At 36.9% G+C, this 13,240-nt stretch overlaps 1 protein-coding gene across 1 annotated transcript; it reads right to left on the bottom strand.

Annotated features, from left to right (window-relative positions):
• Window positions 1-3,600: 3,600 nt before the first annotated feature.
• On the bottom strand, window positions 3,601-4,785 carry LOC135215801 (zinc finger MYM-type protein 1-like). The gene has a single exon (XM_064250753.1). The coding sequence runs from the start codon at window positions 4,783-4,785 to the stop codon at window positions 3,601-3,603; it is 1,185 nt and encodes a 394-aa protein (XP_064106823.1).
• Between the last annotated feature and the right edge of the window lie 8,455 nt (window positions 4,786-13,240).

The following is a 13,240-nucleotide window of genomic DNA, read 5'->3' as shown; positions in this document are numbered from 1 at the left end:
CAAGGATTTCAAAATCATAGGCAAAGCTCCAAACGAACACCAATTGGCAATACTCGAATCTCTTTTTATCAAAAAACTGGTTCCCCAATTAAATACTCAGTCCACGTCAACGCCTCTGTACCTCTCTTGAGTTTCCGTCGGCACCAAAACGGACCCTGACAGTCACTCAGCTTTTGCCTTCAGCACTACTTGGTAATCACTGTTCCCTTCTCTTGTACCTAATTTGCATTTTGTTAAGAAATAACTTTTTATCATGTTTTAATCTGAGTCTCATTTTAATTTCTGTTATTCTTTTAATTTTTTAGCTTCGAAAATGGGACACATGGTCCTGAAACGTCAGCAATAAAAACATAACTTTAAAAGATTTTGGTATCTCTCCACCCTCCGATGATGCTTATCTGGTTTCAAGCAACCGCCTTCAACTTTAGTAGTATATATATATTATATATTATATATATATATCTATATATATATATATATATATATATATATATATATATATATATATATTATATAAAATATATATACTATATATGATATATATATATATACATATATATATATATATATATATTATATATATATATATATATATATATATGTATATGATGTTGTACATAATATATATTATTTTATATATATATATATATATTATTATATATATATATACACATATATATCTATATATATATATATATATATGTGTGTGTGTGTGTGTGTGTGTGTGTGTGTGTGTGTGTGTGTGTGTGTGTGTATCTGCGTGTGTGCGTTACTAGACAGGCAATTTATCTGCTTTTGGCACTGCAAAAATTCCATATATAAATACTATTTAATTTTATTTAATATTTCCTCCGACATAGTACAGACTTTTTCAATTTCACTTAACTATTAGTTTCCTCTTCATGATCTATTGTTGATATTTGGCCTTTTGAAGATATACAGATAAGAATTTAGATTAACTGGCTTTCAAATGATTCCAAATTGGTTTTATGAAGGCCAACTTTACACAGACCAATCAAAGAAATATATTTATCAGAAAGTTTTCTATGGAGAATTGCATTTTTTCATATTGAACTATAATCTTAAGACGTGATAACCGACATAAAAAGTAAAAAAAAAAAAAAACTATATTTCCCTGGAAAGTGAATTCTATTCCGTTTGCATGCCAAAAATTACCTAATTCTATTTTTGTTTAGGAAAATATTTAGTATGCGTCAAAGTTGAATCATATTTGTTTTGAAGATCGACTTGCCATTTTTAACACACTTCCATAAATTACATCTATTGACGTTAAGGATGTTACAAATATCAGTATCTTGTCATTAGAATTGTATTGACACACTGCTCAAAGAGAAATATCGCTAAATATAAATGCATTCATAGAGTGATGGCTACAGTATGGTCGGGGTGTCAACACCAAAAAACATATATACGTAGGTACACACAGTACAATATTTTCAAATGAGTGTAAAAGTTACTAGTACATCACGGATAGTCATAAGTGACTTCTTATGTATTGACAAAACCACCATAGAAGATATTGGCCACTAAAATGTTTCCGGGTTTTTTTCCAAGAATGCGGTCTCAGCAGTTCTTCATTAGCCTTGTCCGTATTGAAAGGCAACCAAAGAAGAATTATGTCAAAAGAAATGGATCCCAATTCCTCATGATGATCAGCATCTTGTCGAGCCTCTTCAAAGACTCCATTGAATTGTGCGACTGCTCATTATAGCTAGGAAATGGAAGCGGAAATCTGTGGCACCTGAACGTCAAGTCTTCAGTTGTAAAGCAGTAATGGCTGGTCCCAGGTGCCTTTTGTCCTCACTTCCAACAGGTGCTCTTGTCAGCACTTTGAGTATGTACAACAGGATTAACAATGTGGTGCGATTGTCTGATTTTCACTATGTTAACGAAGAGATTCAATACGCAAGAAACTCACCTCTGTTTGACATTAACACAAACTGTCAGAGAAATGAAATTGGTTTTATGTTTATATACATTATTATTTCAGTTTTCTTTTCCTTTTTAACTCTCCTCTTTCTGTCCATCGTCATAATGAGTTATACGTGAGAAAAAGTTACAGATTACCGAAGGAAACAATTCGCAACCCAGTAGGCTATACAATGTAGATGTTACTCTTAGTCGAGTCTCAAAAATTAGACACGTAACAAAGAGCTTTTCCTTACTCTCACTACCTCCTTTCGTCTTCCGATTGAGTGGAGGAATGACAGTTATGATCGTCTTTACCTTTAAAAAAGTATCCGATTCCAAATGACCGAATCGAATCGATGCTTCCCTTTCCCGCTGGGTGATTGACAAAATAAGAGAGTAATTTGGCCAATAGAGAGCGGTTCGGATTCGGGTAACGAACGGCGGAAAGGAGAATTAAGTCCATCACAATTGGGTTCATAAAAGAGATGGATTCCTGCCAAAGCCGTAACTAGAACGCGTTTTTTTTTTTTATTCGTTTTTATTTGCTTCATTCTCCTCCAAACTTAATTTACATTTTAAATGTGTTATATTTATTTATATATTTATTTATTATTATTATTATTATTTTTTGGCTGTTTTCCTTTGCTTATGCTTACATTTTTATGGAATGGATTATCACTAAAACACTCATTGTTGCTTGTCGTTTAGGCTTACTTTTAGAATGTCCAAATATTCCATTCAAACGGTGTTACGTTTTTATTTCTGTATATTTGTTTTGCGCTTGCAAAGATTGTAAAGTTTACATATTTTGCTGTGAACAGGTATATATATATATATATATATATATATATATATATTATATATATATATATATATATATATATATATATATATAGTATATATATATATATAATCAATATATATTACAGGGGCAGGGAGAGCCATCACTGGGCCCTGGTACTGTGAGTGTCATTGGGCCCCTACCATTTGGCGAGCGAAGTGAGCCCATCCAGCTGGGGGGATCAGGATTTTAGAATTTGACCAATTTTAAGAGCCAATTTAAAGCCATAAATGTTCACTGGTAGGATGTAAATTCTGTTCATCTTGCCGTATTGGAGCTTTATTTATGACTTGCAGTTAACAACTTATTTTGTTATTACATTACGTATAATTTGAGATAAACAAAACTTACTCATGAAACTCATTAAAGTGGCATTGTGCAGTAAGTCACTGTTGGCCTGTTGCATGTTGTGTATAATTATCATGCATGATAAAGTTTTGATGAATTTGAAATTCAAATTTCCCTATATTAAATAAATCATAAATGTGACTGTTTCATACTAGTATACATGTATAATTATTAAAGAAATACTCCTTTCCTTGCTTTTCTAGCAGCAAAACACTCAATTAAATCTTCAAAATCAATCTTTCGTGCCAAATCACTTTCAATGCTTAAAAGACTTAGTGATGATAACCTCTCTTGTCCCATTGTGCTTCTTAAGTGATTCTTAATCAACTTTAATTTGCTAAAGGATCTTTCTGCAGAGGCAACTGTGACTGGCAACGTCAAGAAAATTCTCAAGGCTATGCATATATTTGGAAACAAATCTTGTAGTTTTAATTTTGTGATCTTACTAAGAAGCAGAAGTGGAGAGAGAGAGTTGTCATCTAAATTGGCTTTATGTATATATTCTTAAGGTACAGAATTTCCTCAGTTAGCTTGTCACTAGAGATGTCTTTGCTATACTCAGTGCTAAAGTTTTTAGAATCATTTACTATCACTTCATCAGTCATATCAAGATATGACCACAGAAACCCAAATAGTTTGTTAATCTGGAAGATGGCCTGGTAACGCTTGTTTAGTCTCTCACATACTGTGTCAATAACCTTAAAAAACACTTCTTTCTTAAATCTATGTTCGTCTGTCTGTATAAGTGAATCTTCACCTGATACCTTATCATCATCAGAGTCGGAGTCATCAAAAAAGGATTTTCTTTTTCCTTTCCGAGTGACTCGAAATACTGGGTCAATGTTCATGGCAACTGCAACAACTTTGGCTTCATCATAAATTAAATGCCACTTCTTTTTGAGAGACTGCAATTCAGTTTCCAAGTCCTCTATGTTTTTTACTTCAATATCTACAGTAGAAGACTGAGCTTGAATCACCTGATTTCTCTGATCTATTGAATTCAATAACTTGAACCAAAAAGCAGCCATCAAAATACATTCAAAAGAAGACACATACTTAATAGCGGCTGCCACATCTACTTTAGTTTTAGCTGTTAAACTCTTCAGTTGGGATATTTCTTTAAGTGAAGCGAGAATACCAGGTAAATGGTGTGCAAAGGGCCTGACACTAGCTACTCTATCTGTCCACCGAGTTCCAGATAAACCGTGAAGAGATGCCGCAATGTGACTCTTAAGTATCTCCCAGCGTTTGGGACTGCTCGAGCAAATATTATATACTGTCTGTACCATCCCAAAAAATGTTACTACCTCTTTGCAACAAGCAGCAGCATCAGAACCACACAAGTTTAAGGAATGACAGCCAAAAGTTGAGAACAAGCAGAGAGGATTCTTTCTTTTAAGATGGCTCTGGACTCCATTGTACTCACCTGACATATTACTACCATTGTCGTATCCCTGACCTCTGCAATCTTCAAAAGGAATATGAGAATCACTAAGAAATTTTAATATCATCTCTGAAATGTCTGCCCCTGTCTTCTTACTGTCATCAATAAATGAAAGAAATCTCTCTTGTATCAGGTATTTACCACATTTATCACAAGTTAGGTATCTCAGGATGAATGTACTTTGTTCAGTATGTGACATATCCGGGGTAGCATCAACCATTATTGAATAATATTTAGCCTGATCACGCTCATAAGAATACAGTCTTTAAACCTTTTCGGCACATAATTGAATGAATTCATTTTGTGACGAATAGGAAAGATAATGAGCCTGAAGACGCTTCCCATCCTTCTGAGCTTCTCTCACTTTAGATACATGATCTTGAAGAATGGGATCATAACGAGAAAGCAGCTCAATTATACCAAGAAAATTTCCATTATTTGTATCACCTATCATGCTAGACTCTCCTTGAAATGAAACGCCTCGCTCTCCTAAAGTCAGTACAACATCCAAGATTCGTTTTAGAATTAGCTTCCATTTACTTTTCTCAGACTGAATTGATCTCTGTAACTGATCATCAATTCCAGATTCCTTTTTCAAACGTGCTTCTAACTGACGCCAGTCTAGATAACACTGTTTGTGGTAGTTTGTATGCTCATGTTCTGGAATGCGGTTATAAAGTTTTTTCCATGACGATTGTTTTCCAGTGCCACATGAAGCCAAATTTGAAGGTGTTTTTGGCTGTTGTATACATCCTGCAATAAACAGTCGACAAGGACAACAAAAAGGTGCTCTTTTACGCTGACTATACACTAGCCAATCTCGTTTTCCAGTTTCACCATTTGGTCTCTGAACTTTCAAAACTGTATAAGGGAAACTGTTACCCTTATCATCTGAAGCAATTTGACTTGGTATTGGCTGAGGGCCCTGTCTAACAAAATCTTCAATCTGCACTCGAGGTGGCCTATCAGGGATCAAACCTATATCTCTTTGTTGTTCAGTGTCTTTGGGTTCTGCATTTATTACATCGGATTCGGCTTCCTGTTGGGCATCCTGGACTAATGACTGTGAAGTTGAGGGGTCTGACTCTGAGGATGAGGGCAAGATATTCTGTTCTTCTACATTAGTGTCTATTGTGTCTATTTTCTTAACACCCACTTCAAATAATGTTCTTGCACACTTTGAAACAGCCTCTTCCCTAGCCTGTTTTTCTTTCCGCTTCTGTGCACCTGATTTGTGAGAATACATTATGCAGTCTGAAAGAAGAGGAAAAAAAAACTTTTACCCTAAAGGCTAAAGCCACATGGTGATAATGACATTATGACACTTACACCATTACATGGTACATACTCAACAGTTTGGTCAATTTGTTTAAAAAATGTACATGTTGTTATTGAACAATTTCATTTAATTTAACAGGGATGGACTTGGACTCAAAATCGATCTTTGGAATTTTTTCTTTGAAACAGCCTATTTGGTGAGCAAAGCAAGCGGCAAGCCTATAAGCTATAGACCTGTAGGTATACCACCTATTTAGGCATTATCCAGCTAAAGGGTAAGAACCATGCGATGTAAGCCTCCCCCTCCCCTCCTCCCCCAAGAAAATTATGAAAAACAACCAGGTGTGACTGTCTGCATATATTTTAAAGGAAAATATGGATAAACTATCATAAACAAACTGGTGTAAATAAACAATGCACATAACACTATACGGTCCATACCATTTCCCCCAGGTTGGGAACCACTGCTGTAATTTCTGTAACTTACTGAAATATTTGCCAAGGAATGAGAAAGACGATGTACATCCTGCCAGGCAATCAGAATGATGGTGACTGAGCGAGACGGAGAGTTGACATCGCTTATATTCCAACAGAGCTGAGCTGCATTCCTTTACGTAATTACGTGGTCTCACTCCAGGCTTAAGATTATTTAGAAAAAGTTTTTCAACAACTATTATTTTTACTGATAAACTGTAAGAAACTTCTATTATTATATATACATATGTTTATGGTGTGTTTTGCATATTAGTATTCTCTCTATCTCTCTCTCTCTCCATTTGCTCTCCCATTTTTTTCCCTCCTGGTCGGGTGACTGGCCCCCTTTGAGGCCGGGCCCCCTTTGAGACCGGGCCCTGGTGTAAAGAAACCAACTTCACCCCCCTCTCACGGGCCCTGTATATATATATATATATATATATATATGTGTGTGTGTGTGTGTGTGTGTGTGTGTGTGTGTGTGTAACATAAAGAGGGGGATTTGCTATGATATATTTTAAATAATATATGATGTGATATGCTATGATGTTTCTTAGAATGTAGAGAATCAGCAATTTAACTTCCCTAGAGACAGTGTTTGAGTGACAGCTTAGGAATGCTAACGTTTCTTTCCTTGAGGTGGTGTGATCAATAGTGCTGTCTTAGCAAATCAGTGCCTTGTCCTGCCGCTATGAGAGCTTGATGTAGAGGTGACTTTGAAACTGGTCTCAAGCAGTTTGGGGGCGTGATCATCGTGAACATTGAGTGTGGGTTCATACGTATGTGTGCGCTTTTCCCCCTACATAATGTAATGTATTGTTACCATGAAGGGAAGACCATTACAGAGAGAAGGCAGGGCCAGGATGGCTCTGCCAAAGTGTTTTTATTAATTGACAATGCAACTGTGCTGAAATGGGCGATTCTGGAAGAGGGGAAATGTTTCTGGAGAAGAGTGGGGATTGTTCATTGGAGAAATGGTGTACTGACTTAATTACTATGTTGACTGTGCCTAGTGTTATGGCTAAACTAATGCTGGTGTTAGATTAATTACCGAGGGTTATCTGGGTTATTTGGACTTTGGGTTTAACATTTCATTTAATCATTCTGTTAAGAGTCTGAGTTATTCAATTAACACTTTGCTTTTAAATAAATGCATATTTTTGTAAGTTCCGACTCTGATTTGATGACCTTAGATAATGGAACAAGGAGCTGCAGGCAGAGAAAGGTCAAGGTCCCGAGGACGGGCCCAAACAGGAGAAGCAGGGTAATTAAAAAAACAAGAAGCCAGCACACATACAAATACAGATGGCATATATATTCGGTCATTTCATGGTATATACACTGATAACGACTATTTGTCCTTGAAAACTTGTAACATTTTTGAATAAATAAGTCAGTTAGATACCATCCAGTTTGAATAAGATATAACTGTTATGGATCGGGATCCGCTCAGATTCTTTAGTAAAATAAACCATAGCGATTCAACACCAACAATTGAAACACAGGGTACGAATATAGAAAGAAACTCAATCAGAACACAAGTTTATTTACAAGCTTATTCACAAAGGTAAATACCTATTTACATAACAAAATTAATCTGACTATATGTGAAAAGGGGGAAACAGTGCAGTAATGAAATACTTGCTGGCCAGTAAAATAGCTGTTGAGGTTGGTGCTCAATATGTTGGCTTCACGAGGAGACAGTAAAAGCTTCAGATGAGCTTCTTCTTATTTTCACACTGCAGGAAGGAATTACTTAGTTGTGAAACTCGAAGGGCGAGTTACTTCTCAAAACCACTTGCAGGACATTTCTTCACAGAAAAGGTTTACTCGGTGACGGGACTTCTCTTTCTCCGACTACAAACTACAGACTTTAACTTCTTGTTTACATCCCCTCTCTCTCTCTTGCATCCTCTTCCTCTCTTATCCTTCATCTCTTCCTTTTTCTCTTATCTTTGTTCCCTCTCTCTTTTCTTTTCTGAAGACCTGATCCCTCACTCCCTCAGAGTCCTCTATATATGTATATATACGTCGATCTTGGGGGCGGGGCTGAAAGGGCGGAGCTAACCAGCTAAAGTTCCACCCCAACATTATGCACAGTAAGTAATTGTTCTTTCCTGTAGCCATTGTTGGGCTAATTGTTGTAAACCTTTACTCACTTTCTTTAATCAATTTTCCGGAATGTGTCCCTCTTTATTTTAATGAAAGTTTGATTTAATTTAAGTGATTTTTCTGTGTTTTTGAGTGGTCATGTGGCCATATTAATTTCTTCTAAATTCGGGGTGCTGTGACACCCAAGTTCACGCATTAATACTTTGTCTTTCTGTTAACATTGATAAATTTTAGTTTTGTAATAAATTTGTTAAAATCCTCCATGTTTACCATTCAAGTTGTCCTTGTGCACGGGGTGGATCCTGTCCCCTAAGGTGGGGCTATCAGCCTCCCTCCATCTGGCACAAACCTAAAAAACAGTTGTTATAACATTCATGACATTTTGGTCCTTCGTTTAACTGGATAGCCCTAAGGATCCAGTTCCCGAGCAATAGCAGCTCAATTATGGTCTATGTCAAACCGTTGGGTCATTTACAACTACCCTCATGCTTTCCACATAATTAAAACGCAAAAGTTACCGTAGACTAGTTCTCTGCTACGGACCCTAGTTTGATTTTGCTCACGTTAGGGGATATTTAGATACAAGAGTCTGTGCCAGTGCAAGGGTAGCATAACCGTTGTGTTGTTCATGTGTGAGATGTATGTTCAGCCATATTTCCTTGTGTCATTAGATTGACCTGCTGCGAGTGAGCAGAAAAAGTGATCGTGAAATCGTTAACGTAATGTTAAGGGAAACATCATTTCCTTTGTAGCATTTGGAATTGAGAAACACAAAATGGAGGCTACCGCCATAACGCAAATCGAGTCCCTTGCAGGCCTTCTGACTACCACGATCAGTCGTGCCAGAACAAACCTCATAAACGTGTTAACCCTGAATGTTTATCAGAATTTGTAAGACAGAATTCAATCAGACAAGAAACAGTTACAAATGGAGTACGTGTCACACAGTCAAATTAGTCATTACCCAAAAGTAAAGTCGTTAATGTCCTGGAAGATGCAGGTCAAGTTGTAACCTTGTTATTGAGTCGTATCGGCACATTGACTAGCGTAACGCAGCCAACAACCCGTTTACCATGTCTTAAAGAGCTACCCCTGCCCACGTTTAAAGGCGAAAAAAGCGAATTTGCCACTTGCACTGAACTGTTTGAAGCCCATGTGCATAATAGACCTAATGGTCAAGGACAAGCCTTCCATCGAGTTGCCGGCTACCTTATTGCCAACCACTACAACTACCGTGTATTCACGTAGCAAACCCCCTTTCCACCAGAGTATTTTTGGATACCAGTAGCCAACACAATTTCATCTCGAGTTGGCTTGTGAAGAAGTTTGGATTGCCAGTTATTAAACGCGTTTCATAGAATATTGCACCGTTCAGCTCGCAGATTGTACAAGGTGAGTACGAAGTAGTTTCTTGCAGAATACATGTAAGTGCCAGACTAATCTGCACTAAACTCATTGTGCATGATGATGTAAATACTCCCATTCATAATGTTGGCCTTTCTAACGTAAAAGCGCATTTGCAGTGCAAAGGTTGCACTATGGCCAATGATAGTATTAATAGCAATCTTCTTACTGCAGTTATCACCTTGAGAGTTACAATTTGTACATTGCCTTTGATTCTCTTTTTATTATTGATTTGTGTCCTTGCCTTTTTTGAGTGATCACTCCTTATTGCACCTGGGGTATGGGACAACTGGTCGCGTCCGACTGGCCATGGCCCAGCTGGCCGTGGCCGACTGGCCGCAGCCCAACTGGCCGCAGGGGACGACTGGCCGCAGCCCAACTGGCCATGGACGAAAAAAAAATTTATTTCTGTCTGTCTGTCTGTCTGTCTCTGTCTCTCTCTCTCTCACACAGAAAATATTTAGATACAGTAAATCTATAAGACGAAGAGATAAAGAAAAAAATTATTTCTGTCTGTCTGTCTGTCTCTCTCTCTCACTCACTCTCTCTCTCTAAAAATATTTGGATGCAGTAAATGTCAATTAACGAGTAACATCGAAACAATACTATTTTACAAGAATGGTTTTGAATACAGTAAATGTCAATTAACAAGTAACAAGGAAACAATGCTATTTTACAAAAATGGTTGTAAACTATTTTTTCTCCTTTTTTGGAAAGGCTAGGATTACCTATTTAGGAAATATTGATTTTAAGTTTAGAGTTTAAAATATTCAGTTGCAGTAAACCTTCTACAATGGCATCAGGTATACTCTCACAGCGAGGCAAAGGAAAGTTTGTGAGAGATGGCTATATATACGTTTTTGATAGACATGGAGCTGATAATATCACAGAGTTTTGGAGATGTGAAAGGAGAAGACTAAGCAATGCGAGAATACATGTAAAGAATGGTGAAATTGTAAAAAATATCAATGATCATTCGCATAATGCTGACCCCGCTCAGGTAGAAAAAAGAAAAATAGTATCGAAAATAAAATTGCGGGCTTCAGAAACAATGGAACAAACATCTGTTGTGATTAATGAATGTTTAGAAAATGTTAATGAAGCATGCCAAGGAGTCATGCCTAGTCATAGCGCTTTGCGAAAAATGGTGAGATGAGAACGTAAAGATTTGTCTGCATACCCTCCTAATCCTACATCTTTAGGAGAATTGGTTATTCCTGTTGATATTCAAAATTATGGATCGGTGAAATTTCTTCTAGCAGACAACCAAGTTTCATCCTGCAGAATCATTATATTTGGAAAGGAAAGCAATACACATTTACTTAAGGAAGTAAAGAATGTTTTTGTTGATGGGACGTTCAAAACCGCACCACCGCTTTTTTGTCAAGTGTAAGTGATTCTTGGTGAGATGCACGGTGGTATGCATCTGTTTATCTACGCGCTATTTCCAAATAAATTACGTACAACTTATGATAAATTGTTTTCTATGCTTTTAGAAATTCAACCAAGTCGACTGCCAGAAGTAATATACTGTAGTTATGAAATGGGGCATTTCAAAAGTCTTCAGTATTATTTCCCATCTACTAATATTAGGGGCTGTTTTTTCCACTTTGCGCAGAATGTCTACAAAAAATTAACATCTTCGGGATTATCTCAACAATACAATACTGGTGCCAGTTTTGCTCTGCGTGCTAAAATGATAATTGCCTTAGCATTTGTACCACCCGATCGTATTACAGCAACTATAATGGAATTAGCAGATGACCTTCCACAGAAACTTCTAGAACTTCTAGATTGGCTGGAAGACAATTATGTTGGAAGAATGAACAGAAGGGGCAATGGCAGACGTTCTCCCCTTTTTCCGTTACACATTTGGAATGTTTACGAACGATGCATAAATGATGAGGATAGAACCAACAATCATGCCGAAGCTGCTCATCGTAGGCTGCAAAATGAACTAGGGATGCACCATCCAACAAGTTGATCGATAGTTTGAAAAGGGGGCAACGAGGACGAGATCTTTATTACGAACAGTTGATTGCTGATCAAACACCGCACATAAAATTGAAGAAATTCCGAGAAGCTGATGCTCGTATAAAATCAGTGGTGCTACAGTTTGAGAACAGAAATATTTTAGAGTATCTGAGAGGAATTGCTCATAACTTCTCTTAAGATATATAGTTATGTGGCTGGCTTTTTAATTTTAGAGCAGGTTTTTAATTAGTTTCCAATAATTCAAACTTTGTTTTTAGTGAAATTTAACTTTTTTTATCTTTAATTATCTTTTATTTTCTTACATTTTTTATTCCCATAATTCAGCTTTTATGTAACTTCTATGTAATACAGCTGTTTAATAAAATGTACCTTTTAAGCATTATTCTTTTCTTAGAGAAAACCTCTTTTCAAAAATGATATGCATACATGAAATAAATAGTTTACAACCATTAACAATAATTACAAAGTTCAACAATGTATTTAAAAACGGAAACAGTCCAATTGGGAAAGTATCAAGCTCTCATTTTAAAAAATGAAAATAGTTTACAACCATTAATAACAATAAATACCAGTTTTCATCGAAAGAGTTTATAACCAATAACAACAATCACAAAAATCAAAAGGGTATTTTCAAAAAAAAAACAAAAAAATAAATAAACACTAGTTTCTTCAAAATATAATAAAAATCTCTCTCTCTCTCTCTCTCTCTCTCTCTCTCTCTCTCTCTTACCGCTGCGGCCAGTCGGCTGCGGCCAGTCGTCCCCTGCGGCCAGTTGAGCTGCGGCCAGTCAGCCACGGCCAGGCCAGTTGTCCTAGACCCTTGCACCTGTTTACTGTCGAAAGCTAGATCGGTGCTGTAGCGCTGCACATGAGCCTAGGCTTCAACGACCTGTTTGACCATGTCTGTCCACTCCGTCCAACTGCCTTGTTGCCTGGTTTTTTTCCTTATCCCCTTTTGGAGGGTGGAGAATATCGTGAAAAACTATACTCGGTTTTTTTTCATCTGTCCTCCCGCCTGTGGTGTTTGCGTATGGTAACACTGCGTCCCGGGCTCTAGATAGTTACATTCAGCTCACATTCAACACTTATAATAATGTCCTATTTTGAATATTAACGGTGTAATTCGAATACAGTAAATTATTAAAACACTTTTCAATTGCAAATGTACACCCAGATATTCCTTTTATCACGGTCCAGATACAACAGGTCAGCCAGCGCGCAGCTTTGGGTATGAATCACCAATACTGTGACGTCACGCGCCCTGGTCTCTCACACGCGGTTAACCAAAACAACATGCTACCCATAGTCGTAAGGTAGACTATAGGACTTGCTGTGTGTCCATATATCTTTTTATTCATTCATTCATTCTACCATTGATATTGCCAAGTAACTGCACAGTATTTGGCTGTTCT

This window comes from Macrobrachium nipponense, chromosome 5 (assembly GCF_015104395.2).
Source record: "Macrobrachium nipponense isolate FS-2020 chromosome 5, ASM1510439v2, whole genome shotgun sequence".
In the NCBI taxonomy this organism is placed as follows: Eukaryota; Metazoa; Arthropoda; class Malacostraca; order Decapoda; family Palaemonidae; genus Macrobrachium; species Macrobrachium nipponense.
Note: the sequence above shows the minus strand (reverse complement) of the source record. Positions and strands in the feature narration are given on the sequence as shown.

Coding starts and splice junctions, on each gene's coding strand:
- LOC135215801 (XM_064250753.1), bottom strand. CDS start 4,785: ATGGTTGATGCTACCCCGGATATGTCACATACTGAACAAAGTACATTC.